We start from the raw sequence: 22,781 nt of genomic DNA, 5'->3' as shown, positions 1-22,781 counted from the left end.
CACACAACGCAGGCTTCAGACTCTGAGCTGTCAGCACAGATCCCAATGTGGGGCTAGGACCCACGAACCATGAGATCATGACCTGAACCATGTCAGATGCTTAACTGACTGAGCCACCCAGGTGCCCCCATGATAATTACTTTTAGTTAACTGAGAATACAAGCAAACTTCCTTGACCTGATCAACAGAAAAGAAAATGGCAAGTTTGGGAAACTACCATAGTACAGTATAGCTGAAACTCAAAAAGATTAAATGACTCGCTTAAGATCAGGTACCACAGACGGGACCACATCTTAATTCTCAGATTTTTCCACAACACCATTTTGATGCTGGCAAACAGAACTTTTCACAAATTATTCAAGATTTATCATTATACTTTGAATCTCATATGTTGCCTCTTTCAAATGAAAGACCTTATCCTCAGCTGCTTCCAGCTGGTTGCTAAGAGAACAGGAAACGTGACGAAACTCTAAACATTCTTCACATCAAACCACATCATAGAGTGTTCACGCTTCTCACCATGATGTATTTAACGATAACCAAGAAAGGGGCTGATTTTAAATAGCTTCTATTTCCTCCAGTTTACTTAACAACTGGACTCTATTTCTACTTAGATGAAACTCTTTATTCGGAATGAATCTTATTCTCTATTAGCTCGTCATTAGGTCAAGAGTCGCCTGCAGGGCCATCTTTATCACCTAAAAATGGCTGAAGATAGCGGCAACACAGCTGCAGGTATTATTGAACAAGTTAGCTCCTTTTCAAAGGCTTAATTTTGATTTCCTATTAAATAATTTTCTATTGAGTCTGGACGGTGTGCTCAACATTAACAGGTATTTCTTAAGCTTCTACTTTGTGCCAGACACACTATGCAAGGGAATAGCAAAATAGGCAATTTGCTGTCATGGTACACAAATCAAAACAGAACTAATTGTCTCTGTCTAGGAATTTTCTGAGTTGGAGGAGAAGTAACTTTGTAATCCTCATCAGCTGGGAAATTGAAATTTTTAATGCATTTGAACATTTTAGCAGATTCTGTGCCAATTATTTGTTTTTTAACTTGAACAGTGTAGTGATTGAGTTTAATTTTTTAAATTTTTTTCTATTATTACTACTTTTAGAGAGAGAGAGCATGAGCAGAGAGAGGGGCAGAAAGAGAGAGAGAGAGAGAGAGAGAGAGAGAGAGAGAGTGAATCCCAAGCAGGCTCCATGCTAAATGTGGAGCCCAACATGGGGCTTGATCCCACAATCCTGGGATGATGACCTGAGCCAAAATCAAGAGTCAAACGTTCAAACAACTGAGCCATCCAGGTGCCCCTTTTAATATTTTTTTTAATTTAATTTTTAAAGATCTCATTGTTCATTTTATTACAAAATTAGTCTACCCCATTTGGATTCCATTTTATTTATTATTTGTTTGTTTTTAAGTTTATTTATTTATTTTGAGACAGAGGATGAGCAGGGGAGGGACAGAGAGAGGGGGACAGAGGATCTGAATTGGATTCTGTGCTGACAGCAGAGAGCCCCATGTGGGGCTCGAACCCATGAACTGTCAGATCATGACTTAAGCCAAAGTCAGATGCTTAACTGACTGAACCACCCAGGTGCCCTTGGATTCCATTTTAATCAGCTTTATTACTTGTGTGTTTCTTTTCCATTTAGGAAAATCTTACCTTTGTATATTGTGTTTTATTTCCATATCAGGAAGATTTTAAATGGTTAAAATTATTTTTTCAAGTTTAGTTTTGAGAGAGAGAGAGAGCACGTGAGCTGGGGGAGGGGTAGAGGGAGAGAGAAAGAGAGAGAGAGAGAGAGAGAGAGAGAATCTTAAGCAGGCTCCATGATCAGTGCAGAGCCTGATGAGGGGTTCAGTCTCACAAACTGTAAGATTATGACCTGAGCCAAAATCAAGAGTTGGATGCTTAACCAACTGAGCCACCCAGGCACCCCTAAAATTATTTTAGTTTTGCAATATACCATCCTAAATACAATGTATCAAAAAGAGCAAACTTAATGAGATAGTTTGGTTTGCTTTTCATGTGTATTTTTATTCATTCAAAGTGACATTTTCACAATGTAGCCACTTTATCATTTAAGATAATATATTGGTGATATTAGCTCCAGAATATTCCTGGGTTGGCACATAGTGACCCTCAACAACTAAGGTCTTTATATTTGACTGAACAGATAGAGTTACACCTAAGTCAACAGCCCTCCGTCCAACATTTCCGTAAAATTGATGACTGCAGTTTTTGAGGCTTAGAGACTGTTTCAGTGAGCCATTTGGGTCCAAAAAGCCAGGTACTCTGCTCATTGTCTCCCTGAGATTTGAAGCTGTTTTGTTGTCTTGGTGAAGGTATTTCCTATGGATCCAGACAAAGCATATTCCTCTACTTTCAAGAGAGTTTACCTTTCTTTCTCTTAATCTTTATACTTCTATAGAAACAAAAATGCTACGTTATATTATTGAAGTTCAAGTTTGTTTAGAATCTTTGTTAAGGGCTTTGTCTTCATATACTTTTCCTGCAATGCAGCACAGAAATGCATAAGGTGTAGTCCAGGTGAAGCTCGTGAATTAGGTGGCAGACCGCCACCTACGTTTGAATTCCGACTCTAACGCTTACGAGCTGTGTGACTCAAAGTTACTTGAACTCTTACTACATTGGATTTCTTATCTGTAGAACAAGGTTATGGATAGTATCTACCTCACAGGTTGTTGAGGAAATATAAATGAGTAGACATATGTAAAGGGCTTAGAACAGTGCCAGGCACATAAAAGTTTTTAAAAAGAAATAGCTAGTTTTCTAAAGTGTCCAGCCCGAACCAATTCCAATTTTGGAACAAATCAACTTCTCAGGTGAGAAAACAAATCACTATAAAGTTCCACTGCTTAAGGCCTTTTGTTTCGTATGATAGTGCACTTTTCTTTGGACCCCAGCAGTAAAGCTGGTTCCTACATTGTCCTTTTGGGACTTTCCTCCTACCTGGCCTTACCTCCCAGATCTTGCCCTACCTCCACGCCCATTTAGAAATGAAAAATGGCTGTCCCTAAAGAGAAATGGACCCTAGGTGGAAGGAAGCTCCCCATTTCTTCTCTCATCCCCAATCTCTATTTCTGTAACTTGCAGGTGAAAGGAACCCTTCAGAGTTTCTTACCAAGGCAAGCCAGCTCAATGCCTTCCTCACTACATGATACAAAACATTGTATCTTCAAGAGTTTGTGCTAGGAGACATGGTTTTCGTCTAGTTTCAGTGAATGAAGATTTTTCTTTACATTTTATGCTTGTTCCTTGTAGATATAATTCAGGTAGGGAATTAAGTAAATATATATTCACTGTAGCAGTAACCTGATATTTTTTGATGTCAAATTATCTAGTCTGTCCCTTAGAGAACTATAATACCCCTTCTCTTAGCTCCATTTTTGAAGTTAACCTACCTCCACACCTGGGTTACAGCCGGGAGCTAGTCTAATCAAAGTATGTACTTTACCCCCTGATCACCAGTGATTGGTTTAGGGATTGGGATCAGCTTGAAGTTGCTGGGGTCTACCATGTGGGGCCTCAACCTAGAAAAAAACAGCTAAACAATGGATCCTACTAATATAATTTGAGCTCCAAATCAAGCTAGGTCCACAAAAACCAAAATCGGGTTTTGATACAATTTTATGTATTCATTTAAATGTAGTTATATCAAAAAATAAGGCCAAATGTAAAGGTCTGCTTAGGAAAGCTGTACTTTTGCTCATTGTACTGTCACTGTTAAAATATTCCCTTGAGTCAAGATGGTGATAAAATAGGATAAGATGTTGTCAGGCACAAGCTCCAGATGCCTCTCTGGGAACAAAGGAGCTGGCTGGAACCATCTCCCTCCCCTGCTCCTCAGCATAAACACAGAGCCACCTGAGGGAAGCAGCTCAGCCTGTACACTGGCTGCCTAACTTGCTTATACCAATGCCCTCCCTGTCCCCCCGCCCTTACTGACCCATGCGCTGGTGGGACTGCCCTTCTCAGTCAAGGTTGCCTCAGTCCCAGTGTGGCAGGCCCCTCCCCCAGGAGACCAGCACAAACCCCTGCCCACACCACCTCTCTCAACCAGAGAGTTCTACAGGGCCTCAGTTCTGGTGGAGTTGTTGTCAGGTTTCACAGAACAGAGCACATCTAGTTAAAACTCTCCACATTCAGGCCGGGGACCAAACACTGCCCACAGTAGTCAAGGAAAAACTCTGCAGACAACTGGCCTGAAAGATAGAGCAACCAAAACATGCAGCACATACCAGAGATACCCTGTGAAGTGCCATGAATTGGCAATACCTGACCTCTTCTTCATACGGCCATAACTTGCAGGGGCAGGAGTATAATTGACTTTGCAGCACAAAGTAAAAGTCAGAGACTTAAACAAAATGTCAAGACAGAGGAATTTATGCCAAATGAAAGAACAAGATAAGACCATGGCCAAAGGCCTAAGATAAACAGATATAAGTAACATGCCTGATGGAGAATTTAAAACAACAATCATAAGGATCCTCACTGGGCTTGAGAAGAGAATAGAAGACATCAGGGAGACCCTTACCACAGAGATAAGTTAAAAAAATATCAGAATGAAGACTGCAATAAATGAGATTGAAAATAGGCTTGGTGCAATGAAGAGTAAGTTGGAAGCAGAGGAATAAATTAGTGACTTAGAAGACAAAATAATGGAAAGTAAGCCGAACAAAAGAGAGAAAGAAGAATTATGGGGCATGAAAATAGAGAACTCAGTGACTCCATGAAATGTAATAACACTTATAGGAGTCCCAGAAGAAGGAGAGAAAAGTTAGCAGAAATTTATTTCAAGAAATAACAGCAGAGGGGTGCCTGGGTGGCTCAGTAGGTTGAGTGTCCAACTCTTGATTTCAGCTTGAGTCATGATCCCAGGTTCATGGGATTGAGCTCGGTGTTGGGCTCTGCACTGAGCATGGAACCTGCTTAGGATTCTCTCTCTCTCTCCCTCCCTCCCTCTGTCCCTCTCCCTGACTCACATGCTCTTTCTCTCTGAAAAGAAAAGAATAGAAAAGAAGGGAAAAGCATAGAAAAGAAAAAAAGAGAAAAGAAGGAAGGGAAGGGAAGGGAAAGGAAGGGAAGCAGAAAATCTCCCTCATCTGGGCAAGGAAGGAGAAATCCATATCCAAGAGGCACAGAGAACTCCCATCGAAATCAACAAAAGCAGGCCAACACCTGGGCATATTCTAATGAAATCTGCAAAATATAATGATAAAGAAAGAAGTCTTAAAAGCAGCAAGACAAGAGAAGTCCTTAATTCACAAGGGAAAATCCATAAGGCTAGCTAGAGATTTCTCAACAGAGACTTGGCAAGCCAGTAGGGAGTGGCATGATATATTCAAAGTGCTAAATGGGAAAAAACTGCAGCCAAGAATACTCTATTCAGCAAGGCTATCATTCAGAATAGAAGGAGAGATAGTGTCCCAGACAAACAAAAACTGAAGGAGTTCATGACCACTAAACCAGATCTGCAATAAATATTAAAGAGGACTCCTTGAGTGCAAAGAAGAGACCAAAAGTGACAGACAAGATCAGAGAAAATCTCCAGAAACAATGAAAAAACAAGTAATAAAATGGCTATAAACACATGCCAATAATTACTTTGAATATAAATGTACTAAATGGTCCCAATCAAAAGACATAGGGTGCCAGAAAGGATAAAAAAAAAAGACCCATCTATATGCTACCTACAAGAGACTCATTATGAACCTTAAGACATCTGCAGGTTGAAAGTGAGGGGGTGGGGAAATATTTATCATGCAAATAGATGTCAAAAGCAAGCCAGAGTAGCAGTACTTATATCCGACAAATACTTTTCTGTTCTCATATTGTTTTTATCCTGCTTTAGTGTTAGGGTAATACTGGCTTCATAGAATGATTTGAACGTGTTCCCTCTATTCCAGTATTTGTAAGATTTTGATACAAGTTGTCATTAATTATTCATTTAAATGTTTGGTAGAATTCACCAATGAAACCATGTAGTCTTAGGCTTTTCTGTGATGGGAGATTTTTGATTCCTAATTCAGCTTTCATTCTTATTCTTGATCTAAGATTTCCTGTTTCCTGGATTCAAGATTCATGATTCAATTTCAGTAACTTGTGCATTTTTTGGAATTACCTGGGCTTTTCCCCTAAGTTTTAGAAATTGATTTGTTAGTGATGGTTTATAGTAATCTGTTATCACACTATGTATTGCCAATTTTGTTCATTTTTTTTTTAGAAATCTGGTCATTACTTTCAATGTTATGTTATTGTTTATTCTGGTCTCTAGTTCATTCCCAATTTTTATTTGCTTCCTCTACTAAATATTGGCTAACCTTCTTTTTTTAGTTTCTTGGGGTGCAATATTATTTAAACCATTTTTCTTAGTACAACCATTTATGGCATAAATTTCACTCTAAAATCTGCTTTTGCTGCATCCCATAGGTTTTAGAATATTGTGTTTTCTTTTTCTTTTGTTTTCACATATTTTGATTTGCCGTTTGATTCCTTATTTGGCCTACTGCTTGTATATTAGTATGTTGTTTAATATTTATATATTAAATATTTGATATTAAAAAAATAAAATGTTGAAAAAAAAAGTCTTTGTTAGTAGCACACACTCCAATCTCTAGGGCAGTTTATTAGCTTTTTATCTCTGCAGAAAAATCCCAATCAATGGTTTCTAAAAGCTGGCCTGCACACTGAGATGGGCCAGTGATAACATTCCTACCAACCCATAGCATTCTTTTCAGATAAATTCTACTGCTATATGATGGTAAGCAGAGCTCTGAGCCAAGTCCTAGGCATAAGAGGCAACTGAGGGGAAGTGCTCTGAAACTCTCTTCCTAATATATATATATATATATATATATATATATATATATATATATATACACACACATCCCCTCACACATTTATCATAGTATACTATCTTTCATCTTAAAAAGAACACATTTGACTTTATAAATTTTATTTAAGATTTTAGTTAAAATAATTTAAAGAAATAAAACACACAGAAATGTTACAAAAATACAAAAGAATTACAAGCAAACAGTGGATAATGAGAATTCTTTTAAAAGAGATACACAATAGGGAAGAAAAATAAAGTGTTTATATACTATTCATATATTAATTATAAACCATAGCAGTAAAAGCTTTCCGGACATTGGCAAGAAAAGCCGAGAAATTGTTGGTCTTCCTTACTTTCTCTTGAAATTCTGCTAGGCACTCAAGATGAGGAGCACTATCTGACACTAGAAGAAAAAAAGAAAAGGGAAGATAATGTGAATGAGATTTTTTATGGGAGAGAAGTGTTTCTAACTTAGATGCTTTCATCTGATTCAAATTATTTCAATTCCATTTTACTGAAATGCTTCCAGCATAGAACAACAGATACACTTGATTTTCATATCCTAACTATCTTTTGGACCTTTTCTTTGTTTAATCTGTAAATATTAAAGTCTTAAGTATTACAATTGTACTTTAAATTTAAACAGATGGTAGTCAAGGGATTCAAGAACTCAGTGATAAAAAGAACAGAATGCCATTTCCAGTCATCTTTCTTACATTTTAACTAAACTGTTTTAACAGGTGTGTGTGTGTGTGTGTGTGTGTGTGTGTGTGTGCGCGTGTGCGCGCGCACGTGTGTATGTTGGGTTTTTTGTTTTGTTTTGTTTTTTTAACTGTTAAGTCAGTTTTCTCTGTAAACTTTTGGCTTGAATTCTAGTTCCTGGCCACTGGATCAAAAAAAGAACAGCTTTCAATGACAACTTTTAGTAATTTACAATTATGGGGAAAAAATCTAAGGTTTTACAAGTGTTCACTAGAAAATATGGTTGCTATTCTAAAAGTGGTATTTACAGGACCTACTAATCAAATGTGACACAAAGTCACAAATAACGGTACACCTCTCAACATGCAGTTATACAAATTGTAAACAAATCTCCAGTGAGGGTGGTCAAAGGAAAGGAATGATTCAGCTTTCTCTCCCAACAATTTGGTCCTTTGCCCAAGGGGAAGAAAGTCAACCATATCAGATTTCCAGTTCTTTGGTAGAGATTGTTTAGGACACAAGGACCAGGACCACAGCAGAGAAAGAACAAAAGGCACTTGGTTCAAAATCACACTGTAGATTCTATTTTAACACACTATCAAATACCATGACCCTATGTAGCAAGAGAGGATATGCAAGGTATGTGGGTTTTGGGGTTTGCTTTTGAAACTTTAGCACTCATTAGAAGATATTTACAGAGAGAAAAAATTTGCACATGAATTAGGTTCCTAAATACAAATTCCATGAGAATGAGGATCAAGTCACCGGGGCACATTAAGGAGACAACTCAGCAGTCCTCCTGAGTGTATGTGTGCTACAAATGCTTTCAGATGAGAACACAGGTCTAATGAGCTTAGAACCATTTTTCTGAATTCCAATAAATTAAAAATTACTTTAAAAGGGGCCCAAGAATTAAAGAGAGATAAATATATTTCCATTCTCTTCTAGTTCCAACTATTACCAATCACATATATTCCCCATAAATCGATGCCTTTCTGGCCTGCTGGAGAATCAGTAGGTGAGCTAAATTACCAATGTGTGCGATTTTTCAGGAGAGGATAATATTTCTTAAATTGATTTTTGGGAAAATAAATGATCACATTCTGATGACTTAGCATTTGCTTTTAAAATCACCTACTTGAATACATTATAATATTCACATTTATATAGTCATATCCTTTATAGTTTTAAGTTCTCTAAAAGGATAATTCATACTTGCATATGAAATGCAGTGATCGGTGGTCTTTTAGACTTTTCTACCAAGGTGGCACTGTGCCATCCTGAATAGAAGTTACATATTAAGGCTCCTAGATAATAACTATAAATCGAAACTACATTCACAGCCTTTAGAAGACCCTATCCCATGAAGCAAGCTGGCAAAGAAAGGGACACCTTGTGGGAACATTACTTTCTTTCATATTACTTTATTTTTTTAAGTTTATTTATTTATTTTGAAAGAGACAGAGTGCTAGCAAGGGAGGGGCAGAGAGAGAGACAGAAACAGAGACAGAGAGAATTCCAAGCAGGCTCCTCAGGGTCAGCACAGAGCCCAACATGGGGCTCATACTCACAAAACTGTGAGATCATGACCTGAGCCGAAACCAAGAGTCAGACACTTAACCGACTGAGCCACCCAGGCACCGCTCCTTCATATTACTCTATATGCTGAGTCAGATAACCTTTTGGATGCCAGTCTTAAATATCAGTTAAGAGAGAGGAATACATACCCTCATATTCCCTTGCTTCATTTAGGTGGAGGGAAAACATAAAAGGGTTCTCAGGATGCTTAGGGTCGATATTAGTAAATATAAACTGCAACTTATCACCTGAAAAAAAATTAAATTATTTGGTGTGAGAATATTTTATTGTGCCAAGCCTTTCAATGGAGATGAGCTTTCTCACCTCTGTCCTTAATCAGTATCTAGACTGCTAAACGTATGTGTATATATACACTTAACCAAGCCTCCAAATGTACAAGTTACAAATTAGTTTTAAATGAATTACAGTTTAAACATGATACAAAAACACAAGTAACAAAAGAAAAGAACTGATAAATTAGACTTCATCAAAATTAAAAACTTTTGTCCTTTAAAGGATATTACCAAGGCAGTGGAAAGATAACCCACAGAATGGGAGAAAATACTTGCAAATCCTATCTCGGATATGGACTTAATATAGAGAATACATTTAAAAGAACTACAACTGAACAACTAAAAGAAAAGCAATCCAATTAAAAACTGGACTAAGGACTTGAGTAAGTATTTCTCCGAAGAATAGATATAAATGTCCAATAATAAGCACATGGAAAGATGCTCAATACCACTAATCACTGGGGAAATGCAACCCAAAACTACAATGAGATATTATTTTATACCCACCAGGACAGCCAAAACAAAACAAAACAAAACAAGAAAAAAGAAAAGAACAGTGTGAATGAAGACATGGAGAAATCAGGACATTGCTAGTAGGAATGTAAAATGGCGTTGCAGCTGCGGAAAACAGCTTGGCAGTTCCTCAAAAAGTTACATAAAGAATTGCAATGACCCAGTAACTCCACTCCTCAGTACATATCAAAAAAAGAATAGAGAATAGGGACTCAAATAACGATGCCAATGCTTATAGCAGCATTACTCACAGCAGCCAAAAGGTGGTAATAACTGTGTTCACTGACAGATGACTAAAGAAACAAAATACGGTATAGTCACAACAGAATATCATTTGGTAATAAAAAGGAATGAACTTCTGATACATGCTACAACATGAATGAACCTTGAAAACATCATGCTAAATACAATAATCCAGACGCAAAAGAACAGGACAAATACTGTATGATTCCACCTACATGAAATACTTAGAATAGGTAAATTTAGAGAGACAGAAAGTAGAAGTTATCAGGGGCTGGGGAAGGAGGAATAAGTTATTGTTTAATGGGTACAGAATTTCTGTTTGTGGTATTAAAGAATTCTGGAAATAGTGGTGATGGTTGCACAGCACTGTTAATGTAATGCTACAGAATTGTACAATAAAAAAATAGTTAAAATGGCAAATTCTATGTCATGTAGTTTTATCACAATAAAAAATATTGAACAGATTTGACTTTTTCTACATAGCTATCTGCAATTCAAGCCTATTTTTCCAAAAGACCTCCAAATGTTCCCAAAGGAGTAAATGCCCAGAAGAAATTAAAAATGGCAGCCACAGAGGTGCCTGGGTTGGTTAAGCATCCGACTTCAGCTCAGATCATGGTGAGTTTGAGCCCCTGAGCTGTCACAGCTCGTGAGTTTGAGCCCGAGCTGTCAGCATAGAGCCTGGAGCCTGCTTCCAATTCTGTCTCCTTCTCTCTCTACTCCTCCCCCTACTCATGTGCTCTCACGCTCTCTCAAAAACATTAAACATTTTTTTAATAAAAAAAATGGCAGCCACAAAGTAGAAACTCACATGCATTTTAGTTTTGCTCTACAAAATAAAAAATTAGTAAATTTCATTTAAAAAATGCTTTTAGGGGCGCCTGGGTGGCGCAGTTGGTTAAGCGTCCGACTTCACCCAGGTCACGATCTCGCGGTCCGTGAGTTCGAGCCCCGCGTCAGGCTCTGGGCTGATGGCTCGGAGCCTGGAGCCTGTTTCCGATTCTGTGTCTCCCTCTCTCTCTGACCCTCCCCCGTTCATGCTCTGTCTCTCTCTGTCCCAAAAATAAATAAAAAAAAAACGTTGAAAAAAAAATGCTTTTAATTATAAAAAAGTAAAGTTCAGAAACTTTGAAAAACATTTGTCTTGCATTTTTATTCAAAATGAAATAATTACATCAGTAGACCAGATTTTTAAAAGTGTTAATAGCTGTTGGTGAAGATGTGGAGAAAGGGGAACCCTCGTGCTCTGTTGGAGGGAATGCAAACTGGTGCAGCCACTCTGGAGAACAGTTACTTAAAAAGTTAAAAATAGAACTACTGTATGATCCAGCAACTGCACTACTAGATATTTATTGAAAGGACAAAAATATTGATTTGAATGGAAACATGCACCCCAACGTTTTTAGCAGCATTATCAACAATAGCCAAATTATGGAAAGAGCCCAAATGTCCATCGACTTTTGAATGGCATGTGCACGCGCGCGCGTGCACACACACACACACACACACACACACACACACACACACAGGAATACTACTCCGCCATCAAAAAGAATGAAATCTTGCCATTTGCAGTGATGTGGATGGAGCTAGCGTGTATTATGCTAAGTGAAATAAATCAGAGAAAGACAAATACCATATGATTTCACTCATATCTGAAATTTAAGAAACAAAATAGATGAACATATGGGAAGAGGGGTGGAGGGAAATAGACCATAAGAGACTCTTTACTATAGAGAACAAACTGAAGGTTGCTGGAGGGGAGGTGGTTGGGGATGGGCTAGATGGGTGATGGGTATTAAGGAGGGCATTTGATGTGATGAGCACTGGGTATTGTATGTAAGTGATGAATCATTGGGTTCTACTCCTGAAAGCAATATTGCACACTGTATGTTAACTAACTACAATTTAAATAAAAAGTTGAAAAGAAAAAAAAAGTGTTAATGGTAATGGAAGAGATGTATGCCAAGGAAAAAAGACATCATAAGATAACAAAGAGTTTAATTTGGGTTTCTCTTTTAAAATCCTTTTAAAATTCTTTTTAAAATCCTTTTTAAAAAAGGATTATTTCCTGACTTTGAGGGCTATGAAAAGTTCTAATTCTTTTGTAAATGTTTCTTTACTTATTTTGAGAGAGAGGAATACAGATGAACAAGGGAGGGGTACAGAGAGAGAGAGAGAGAGAGAGAGAGAGAGAGAGAGACAGAATATCCCAAGCAGGCTCTGCAATGTCAGCACGGAGCCCAGCTTGGGGCTTGAACCCATGAATTGTGAAATCATCACCTGAACTGAAACCAAGAGTTGAATGCTTAACCCATTGAGCGATCCAGGTGCCATGAGAAAATTCTAATTTTTATTTTTTTTAATTTACATCCAAGTTAGTTAGCATATAGTGCAACAATGATTTCAGGAGTATATTCCTTAATGTCCCTTACCCAGTTAGCCCATCCCCCCTCCCACAACCCCTCCAGTAAGCCTCTGCTCATTCTCCATATTTAAAAGTCCCTTGCGTTTTGTCCCCCTCCGTTTTGACATCATTTTTTGCTTCCCTTCCCTTATGTTCATCTATTCTGTGTCTTAAAGTCCTCATATGAGTGAAGTCATATGATATTTGTGGAGAAAGTTCTAATTTTAAATCTGAAAATAATTTTAAAGCTTTCTGACCCCAAAACACCTCAGGATGACAGTGAGTCCAACGGATCAAAAATTCAGAGTTGGACCCTGTATTTCCCTCTAATCAAAAGGTTAATATTTGGGGGGTGCCTGGGTGGCTCAGTTGGTTAAGTGTCCGACTTCGGCTCAGATCGTGATCTTACAGTTCATGAGTTCGAGCCCTGCATCAAGCTCTCTGCTGTCAGTGCAACTCCTATTTCAGATCCTCTGTCTCCCTCTCTCTGCCTATCCCCCACTCATGCTTTTTCTTTTTCTCTCTCAAAAATCAATAAACATTTAAAAAAAGTTTAATTTAATATTTTTAATAAAATTTAATATTTTATTTTAATAAAATTTAACTTTTTTATTAAAAGCTTATTTCAACAGATGGGGGGGCACAAAAAAGACTAATAGATATATGAATGAAGAGACCAAAAAATCTAAGAAATACAGTAAATATTCAGAAGAAAAGTTTACCTGTTCATTAATAAAGAAATGCACTTAAAAAACAATGCTCCAATTATATCTACTTTGCTGCCAAACAACAACAAACAAACAAACAAAATACAATTCTGGCAAGAATACAATGAAGTGGGTACACTTCACATCGTAGAGAGGTGTGCACAAAAGAATTAACGCGGCAGGCCTGATGATGCTATCCTTAGAATCTTACAAAGGTCTGCTTGCAAGCTGGCCCTTGGCTGGTGTGTTAGGAGTCCCCCAAACCACCCTAGGTTTGAAGATTTGCTAAGAGAACTCATACGATACACCAGAGGGTCATACACAGGGCTATAATTTATCACAGCGAAAGACTATGGCAAAATCAGCAAGAGGAAAAAAACACATAGGGCGAAGTGCAGGGAAAACCAGCACAAGCTTCCTGAGTCTCTGATGAACTTCCCTGGTAGACAACCCTTCCCGTGTATCGTCACATTCAATGCTAAAGGAATTAATAAGCATGTCTTGTGTGACTCTGCTGGGTTAGGACTCTTAAAAAACTATGCCTGAAAAAAGTGTTTCTTTTAGACTTTGCCCCAGTGCCTTTTTGGGGCTGTTCTGCAGTTTATTGCAGTTTCTACCATACATCTGAGCCGTCAATATGACTGATTCTATGCTGCATCCTGTAAGTCTTTCTAGCGAATCCCCAAAACTGACGGTGATCCTGGGGGCTGCTAACACCGTGAGTAGTGCTATAAACTGCCACATACACCACACATCACGGTCATTAAAATATTTACACGCTTTACCCCAGTAATGCCTCCCTAGGAATTCCACGGAAATTATACAAAAGAAATGGATAAGTCTGTATTCACTATAGTACTTCTAAAACTGAAACACTGGCAGAATCTGAACGTTAAGTTAGAAACAATACCTGTATTAGGTAGATAAAAGATTGCATAAATTAAGAGACATTAATGGAATGAATTATTACGTCGCTATTTTAAAATTACCATGGGAAGGCTATAGCAACTGGAAAAATGCTGATCATAGAATACCAGGAAGAACAAGGAACAAAAATTACTTTCATGTTGGCAATCATGCCAAACATACATTTATTACAATACTGGATGATAAATAACCAAGGCATCAGTAATTATGTTACAGTGATAAAAAATTTTTAAATTCTTTCCTGTTTCCTAAAAAGTTAATAATGTGGTCAATTATTTTATTTGAAAATATTTTAAAAATTCTTCTCTACTTAAGAAAACACACACCTTTCTAATCTCGTGTGTTTTACTTACGTTAATATACTCACCATAAATTTTTCTAATTTCTAGTCCAAGTCGATCTTTATACAAGTCTGCAGATTTCTGTAGCCTTTTCAACTTCTCTTCATTAGCTTTGTTAGCAGCAGAAATAGCTATGATTAAAAAAAAAAAAAAGAAATACACATATTTGAATATGAAGGATTTTTAGACAGACACTTTGCAGCATAAAGAGTGTGCTTAATAGTTCCTGGAAGAGAATGTGTGATCATTAACTTTGTTACATAAATTATACTATGGCTTCTCCAATGAAACTGTCCCCCACTCTGTTTAATTAATCACATCAATTGCATTATGACTCTGGTTACATTAAAAAATCAAAAGGACCCTTAAGTAAAACAAAAGAAAATAAAACCCACTTATTTAACTTATTTATTTAGCAGACAGCTTCCTTGCAGAAATGAGTGGCTGGCTATGCCCCTGAGATGTGTTACCCATTTTTACTATGAACTGGAGAGAAGGCAAGAGACAGATAATTGTGAACCATCACCACTTTGAAATTTACTGTTTTAAATATGTGTACAACTAGAAACTTACTTTCCTTCTTCCTAGCATATTCTTCCTTAAGATCCTGAATATTTGCAGTCAATACTTCTAGTTTCTCATTTTTGTCTTTTATTTCAGCAATCAATCTTAACAAGTTGTCTTTTTTTTCTTGAATCAGCTTATTCCGCCTACAGATCTCTGTAAGAAGTACAAAGTATTAGCTAGAATATATATACTTTGTTCTCCAATATCTATCTCTGGTAAGAAAAGACTGAAATATTGACTTTCATTAGGATTAATAAAGAGTGTATTATTTACTTACTTATTTTATTTATTTATTTACTTTTGAGAGAGAGAGAGAGAGAGCGAGCGCACGCAAGTGAGCATGAGTGAGGGAGAGGGAGACAGAATCTGAAGCAGGTTCCAGGCTCTGAGCTGTCAGCACAGAGCCCCATGCGGGGCTTGACCTCAGGAACTGTGAGATCATGACCTGAGCAGAAGTCGGATGCTTAACCGACTGAGCCACCCAGGTGCCCCAAAAATGTTTTAACTGATAAGCGCTTTCTAATGGTTCAAAAATTATAAAGAAAAGGAAAAAAAAATCCTATTCTTTCCTATTTGTCTTTGAAAATAAAAATGAGACAAAACTTTTTTAAAATGAGAATACCAAATTATTATTTAAAAAAAATTTTTTTTATTCACTTTTGAGAGAGAGAAACAGAGCATGAGCAGGGAGGGGCAGAGAGAGAGAGGGAGACATAGAATGCAAAGCAGGCTCCAGGCTCCGAGCTGTCAGCACAGAGCCTGACGTGGGTTTCGGACTCACAAACGGCGGTATCATGACCTGAGCTGAAGTCAGACGCTTAACCGACTGAGCCACCCAGTTGCCCTGAGAATACCAAATTAAACCACAAAAAGAAAATCAGGTCATGACGCTTGCAGCAATACTCTTCAAATAAGTACATAAATAAAGCCCACCATCAAAGACAACCAAATCTGGAAATGTTTTTACACAGTACTTTAAAGAAACAATTCATTATAATGCAGTATAAATGGTTCTGGAAAACACCAAAAAGACAAAAAGGAGTGAAGGAAGAGATGGGGCGCCTGGGTGGCTCAGTCGGTTAAGCATCTGACTTTGTCTCAGGTCATGGTCTCACGGTCCGGTTCGTGAGTTTGAGCCCCGCATGGGGCTCTGTGCTGACAGCTCAGAGCCTGGAGCCTGCCTCAGATTCTGTGTCTCCCTCTCTCTCTCTCTGCCCTTCCCCTGTTCGTGCTCTGTCTCTGTCTCAAAAATAAACAAACATTAAAAAAATTTTTTTTAAAAAAGTGAAGGAAGAGAGGGAAAGAGAGAGGTAGGAAGGGTGAAACTTCATTTACATTAATAACAAACAAAACATCCAGGAATAATCTAAATTAAGAAATGTAGGCCCTTTATGAAAAAATAATGCAAAACTTGTCTGAAACAAATAACCTATATATATGGAGAGACATTTTATGCTTCTAAATATTTTAAAGATGTCAGTATTTCCCAAATTCATTTCTACATTTGATGCAATCCCAATGGACTCCAGAGGGAAGGGAAGAGGAGGATCTAACAAAATTATAAAATTTATCTGATGAGTACACAGGAGAGAGCAGTTAAGGAAATATGGTAAGAGAAATAACAAGGAAAGGTACTTGTCCCACCAGATTTAACATGTGTGATTGTGACACTTTTAACACAATAATGGAGTACTAGCTGAAGAAACGACATACAGCTCAGTTAAACAAAAAAGGCATTCCCAAACAAACACTGGTATCTTTGGGAAACATGAAAAATGAAATATCATAAATCAAGTGGTGGACAGTTTCCCAAACCCTGCTGAAATCCAAAATAAATTCCATGTATATTAAATATTTAAATATAAAATGAAATCTTGCAAACCTAAAAGGCAGTATCTGAATATAAAATTAGCCTTTCCTGTGGGGAAAGACCTTTTTACTAAAAGGCAAAAAGAAATCAAAGAGAAAGTCATATACCAGCTACATAACAGTTAATAAGTGGGCAAAACACCTCATATTTGATTCAAATAAACATAAAACTCTACTATATGCTAGGAACTTTGTTCGACACCTTATATTTCCATAAATTTACTTAAATTTCATAATACATTATGCAGTTCTAATTTAAAAAAGGAAAAGGCTCAGCAGTTGAGTAACTTGCCCAAAAGTTTTATTTGCTAGGATGCAAAAAATAGTTAAGACCTGGATTCAAACTCAGGACTTGACCTCAAAGGTCATGCTTTTGACCATTAAACACCCTCCCTGAACAGTTCTTAATCTAAAAAAGACACAAATATAAATTCCTAAGACAAAAACAAAGAGATAAATGGAGGAAATGTAGAATGCAGATGGCTAATAAACATGAAAGACAATTTAACCTGAGTAGTAATCACAGAAATGCAAATAAAGCAAGTAACATACCAATTTTCATTTATTACAACAATGTTTACAAAAATGACAGCTGGTGTCGAGAAGAATGGAAAATACTAGAGTCCTTGTGGAATATTTTTGACATTGCAAAACAAGTTTTAAGGATATTCATGTCCTTTAATCCAGTTATTTCATTTTTGCAAGTTAACCTAAGAAAATAAGATGTATGCGAGTATTTATATACATAAGATTGTGTTCAGTATTATTTATAATGATGAAAAGCTGAAAACATCCTAAATGGCTAATGAGTAAATCATTAAATAAATATGGCATATTAATAAGGTAGAATATCCTCTCAGGGGTACCTGGATGGCTCCATTAGTTGAGCATGCAACTCTTGATTTCGACTCAGGTCATGACCCCAGGATCGTGGGATTGAGCCTGGGATCAAACCCCACCTCGGGCTCTACGCCAACTGTGAAGGTTGCTTAAGATTCTCTCTTCCTCTGCCCCTCTCCCGCTAGCTGTCTCTCAACAAACAAACAAACAAACAAACAAGTGTACAGATGTTTTCCTGAGTTAGTGTTTTTGGTTTCCTCTGATAAACACCCAGAAATAGAATTACTGGATCATACGGTAGTTTTAATTTTCTGAGGAACCCTGCATATTATTTTCCAGAGTAGCCACTATGGAAAAATGCACTTAAAAATAATTAAGGAGACATGTATGGCAAAAGAGATACATATTAAAAGTCCAAAAGTATCAGTTCCAATCTGGCTCTTCAGTTGTTACCCAAGGACCTTGCTCAAATTATAACTTTGGAGACTCTTATAAAAGGACGATAATAATGACCACCCTATTTCTTTAACTCACAGGGTTAGAGTACACAATAATAATACAGAAACTTTTAAATTATTAAGTGATACATAAATACCATATATGTCAGTGTTTTTATTATAACATGTAAAGAACTGTATGGATTTGTGCCAGTATAAATGTAAGGGCCCTTGATATGGCATAACTCATGTATACACTGTCAGTTGTCTCTTTTATTCTCTAGGGCAGATATTTCAAACTTTCACTACTACTCACCACATAAATCCTCCCTTGAGTTTTCCCTTCCATGTGGAAAGATTGTTTTATGGTACACTAGAGGGAGCAGACATTTGGCTGCAATCCTAGAGCTTGTATCTATCAAATGTATGACCTTAACCAAGTTTTGTAACCTCAGTGAGCTTCAATTTTTTTTCATCTGAAAAAAGGGATAATTTTGGTCTTGTAAAGATTTCAGGACTTTTGTTCTTTTTTTTTTTTTTTTTTTTTTTTTTTTTTTTTTTTTTTGTGAGAGTGAGTGCCAGAGGGCAAGAAGCAGAGGAGATGGAGAGAAAGAATCTTAAGCAGGCTCCACGCCCACCCTGGAGTCTGAAGAAGGGGCTTGATTCCCACTACCCTGGGATGATGCCCTGAACTGAAATTGAGAGTCAGACACTTAACCAACTGAGCCTCCCAGGTGTCCTTAGGATTTTAGGATTTAAGAGCCTGGTCCACAGTAAACGCCTCTCACTTTGAACAGATGGTCTTCCTCCTTATAATAATATAGAAGCAACAGATGCTCTAGGCAGGCCAGAATTTTTGAACAATTTGTTCTCTGCAGTATCTTCCTTGAAGATGCAAAGTAGCTGCTCAACAAATATGTGGTGAGTGAATGAGTTCCCTCCACCTTCCCTACTCCCCAAATGTATCCAGATCAGTGTCCTCTCCTGAGAGTAACAGTGGCTCCTTCTCCAATACATGGTTAATCCAGATTCTTTCCCCTAAGGGAAAGAACTGAAGAACTGAAGAATTCCTGCTTTTTAAACCCCAGTCTATGATTTCCAATGGGAAAACAAACCTGTTTTTCAAAAAATTGTCATTTACACATCAGCATAGATGATCACAAGCACAGTGATGAATAAAAAAAGGGACAGAATATACAGAAAATGATGCCATTTATATAACATTCAAAAATACAATACTAAATATTAATAGGTTAGTTCTGGAAGGTAGGATTAGAGAAAAGTATTATATAAGATGTTCTATTTCTTAAGCTGGGTTGCAGATACATAAATGTTTATTATTTTTATATATGTATCTGCATATATATATGCACACACACACAATACACTGTTTTTTTTCCTTTTCCTTTTTTTTTTTTTTTTTTAAAGTAGGCTTCATGCCCAGTGCAGACCCCAACACGGGACCCGAACTGACAACCCTGAGATCAAGACCCGAGCGAAGATTAAGAGTCAACTGGGGCGCTTGGGTGGCTCAGTCGGTTGAGCGTCCGACTTCAGCTCAGGTCACGATCTCATGGTTCGTGAGTTCGAGCCCCGAGTCAGGCTCTGGGCTGATGGCTCAGAGCCTGGAGCCTGCTTCCGATTCTGTGTCTGCCTCTCTCTCTGCCCCTCCCCCATTCATGCTCTGTCTCTCTCTGTCTCAAAAATAAATAAACATTAAAAAAAAAAAATTTAAAAAAAAAAAAAAAAAGTCAAGTGACCGACCCAGGTGCCCCACAGTATATTGTTTTACTTGTATGAGGGATTGCATACAGATGTTTAATCTAAAAAACCCTCTGTGATCTATAGTTTGTCACCTACGATTTTGATATTCCAGAAACATCTCAACCATTCGTTCTTCTTCCTTTAATTTCACAGACAGCTTTTCTGAAAGAGAAATTGGAATTGAAGTTTCGATTCAGCTGAAATAACATAAAAAAAAAAAAACAAGAACAACAAAGCAGCATGTTACAAGTTAACTTTAGTTACCTGTAAGTGCTTTGATGGAGTCTTTGTAGGTATCTCTTAGTCCCATCATTTGACAGGACGTGTCACTGACAGTGCTTTTGAATTTATTCCAAAATTCATTTATGCTTTTATCAAATAGTGCCAGTTCATCCTCTATCATCTTGTAAGAGAATGCTACAAAACAAAACATTGATTGTATTTTTTATAAGTTGTTGAAATAAAATCAAGCTCATATTCCAATCAAGCATATTTTGGCAGTTTGACTTTTGCTAGGAAATAATTAGCAGCTTGCTTTTTTTAAAAAGTTTATCTTACTTTTTAAATATTTACTTGTTTTTGGGAGAGAAAGAGAGTACAGGCAGGGGAGGGGCAGAAAGAGGAAGACACAGAATCCCAAGCAGGCTCCAGGCTCCAAGCTGTCAGTGCAGAGCCCATACAGGGCTCAACCTCAGGAACTGTGAGCCTAAGTAGGATGCTTAACCTGACAGAGCCATCCAGGTGACCCAAGCAGCTTACTTTTAACTCTAGCTATTCCAGGGCGGATCAAGCCATCTGGACTTAATTACAGTTAAGATGCAAGATTCCAGGAAGGACATCCTTACCTCCTAGGGACTTGTTAGTAGTTTAACTGCACAAGACACTCATACAGCTCTGTGACCCTGGAAAATGACTCTGCCTCCGTTTCCTCACAAGTAAAATTGGTAACTTTTAAGGCGTTTCCAATTCTGATCTTTTGAATTCCAGCCTGGATTGCCAGCCAGGTCCCAGATGGACGGATGACTGGCCCCCTCTCATAGGATAAGACCCTATAAGACATATCTAGCCCGCCTCTCCCTCCCACCCAGATCAGGAAAAGAAAAAGTAGTACTAAAAAGGCTACTTGGAGTGGGAATTTAGTAGGCTTAGTCCAGGAAAGGTACAAGTCACCCTGAACTCTCTGGGCCTTAGGGTCTTCTGTAAAACAATGTCCGGTAAGACTCCAGGCCCCGCCAGTTTTCTGTAACGCTAAAACCATCCCAATAACTCAAAACCCTCCCAAGAAGGCCACACACATCTCGTTCGGTGGAACCCGGAACCCTTCGGCCTCAGCGAAGCCCAGCAGTGCAAACAACAAAGCCGTGCATTTCACAGACTTCGCTCCCGAAAACAAATCCAGCCCAGAAATACACTTTCCCCTATCGCGACAGGCAGGTCGAGGAACCCTGGTCAGCTCCCAACTCTCTCACCTTTTCCAGGAGACCTGAGCCCCGTCGCCAACCCACACAAGACCAGAAACAATTCAAGCCAACAGCAGGTCTCCAGACCCAGCTCCCGCAGCCCCGCCAACTTTCCTATTTCAAATTTTAGGGCGCCTTCCTCCTCCCGCCCCCGGTCGCTCATTCGCCTTCAGATTGGCTGATAATTAGGCTCTCCATGAAGGGATTGGTTAATCTAGCCCTCCGGGATTCTCGCGGAAAAATATAGGGGAAAGTGCATTCTGGGATTTGTAGTTTTTTTTCTGAGAGACAGTCAGACTCTCAGCTCTGCTTTGTGAAGTGTTAATAGCTCCGGGAGGACTCGCCCCAGCACGTCATTCATCTGTTTCAAATAAAGATTTCTGCAACAAATATAAATATTGAACTTTAATCGCATTCTGTTGCCAAGTATATACTGCCTTCTTTAATGCTCTCTGTAGCTTAAAGTTAATTGAAAATACTAAAGCTAATGAAAACACCATTTTTTAATATGTCTCATCATTTAATTACTTTTCATTGGGAAGTGGTTGGAACATTAGTGTGTATTGACTTATAATATGAACATTTCCAAAATTTCTTGATTCTCTTATTTTCGAGCATGTGAAACAGAAACAAAACGCAGTACCTAGTACTGGTAGTCCTTGCCCAGGTGAAAACTCAATGACACAAAACTTTTTCTCATGGGCGAGTTCATTGGTACCTATCCTCTCTGACAGTCTGTGTTGCATTTAAAAATGAAAAGAAGCAGAGAAGCCAAAAGTAATTCAAGGTTTTTAACTTCTATATTTGTAAGAATGGTGATGCTGTTGGTAGAATAGAAAATATCTTCATGGTTGTTTGGGTGTATTGGGGAAGGGGTGTTGCAGGGAGGCAGGGGCAGGAGTTACTATTTTAAAGTGCTGAGTTTCTGAGGATATTGTTGGGAGATCTAAGTGTTAATGTTCCATAGGCATTTTACTTCTCTAGTTAATCGATAGTGGCTAACTGCTCCAACTCTGCAGTAAGAGTGCCTGAGTTTGAAATCCAGGCTCCATCATTTACTAAGTTTGTCCTCGGGCAAGTTACTTGCCTATTGGACCTCAGTTTCCTCATCTGTAAAATGAGGGTAATAGTAATAATAATACCTTCTTCCTTCATATACCCAATGTGAAGACTAAAAGAGATAATAAATGCAAATGCCTTAAAAGAAGTCCCTATAACATAAGTACTCAAAATGGTTTCCTGTTTTTATGATTTCATACCCTA

The 22,781-nt window shown here is 37.9% G+C and overlaps 1 protein-coding gene across 1 annotated transcript; it reads right to left on the bottom strand.

Moving 5' to 3' along the window:
• Positions 1-7,039: 7,039 nt before the first annotated feature.
• SPC25 (SPC25 component of NDC80 kinetochore complex) lies at positions 7,040-21,657 on the bottom strand. The gene is made up of 7 exons (XM_060621504.2): positions 21,528-21,657; positions 20,323-20,475; positions 20,155-20,220; positions 15,155-15,301; positions 14,608-14,712; positions 9,300-9,398; positions 7,040-7,273 (listed from the first exon to the last, which is right to left on the bottom strand). The coding sequence occupies exons 2-7, from the start codon at positions 20,459-20,461 to the stop codon at positions 7,149-7,151; spliced, it is 681 nt and encodes a 226-aa protein (XP_060477487.1). The 5' UTR covers positions 20,462-20,475; positions 21,528-21,657; the 3' UTR covers positions 7,040-7,148.
• Positions 21,658-22,781: the final 1,124 nt, after the last annotated feature.

Source organism: Panthera onca, chromosome C1 (genome assembly GCF_046562875.1).
Source record: "Panthera onca isolate mPanOnc1 chromosome C1, mPanOnc1 haplotype 2, whole genome shotgun sequence".
Classification (NCBI taxonomy): Eukaryota; Metazoa; Chordata; class Mammalia; order Carnivora; family Felidae; genus Panthera; species Panthera onca.
The sequence above is the reverse complement of the archived record's forward strand: the minus strand, read 5'-3'. Positions and strand labels throughout refer to the sequence as shown.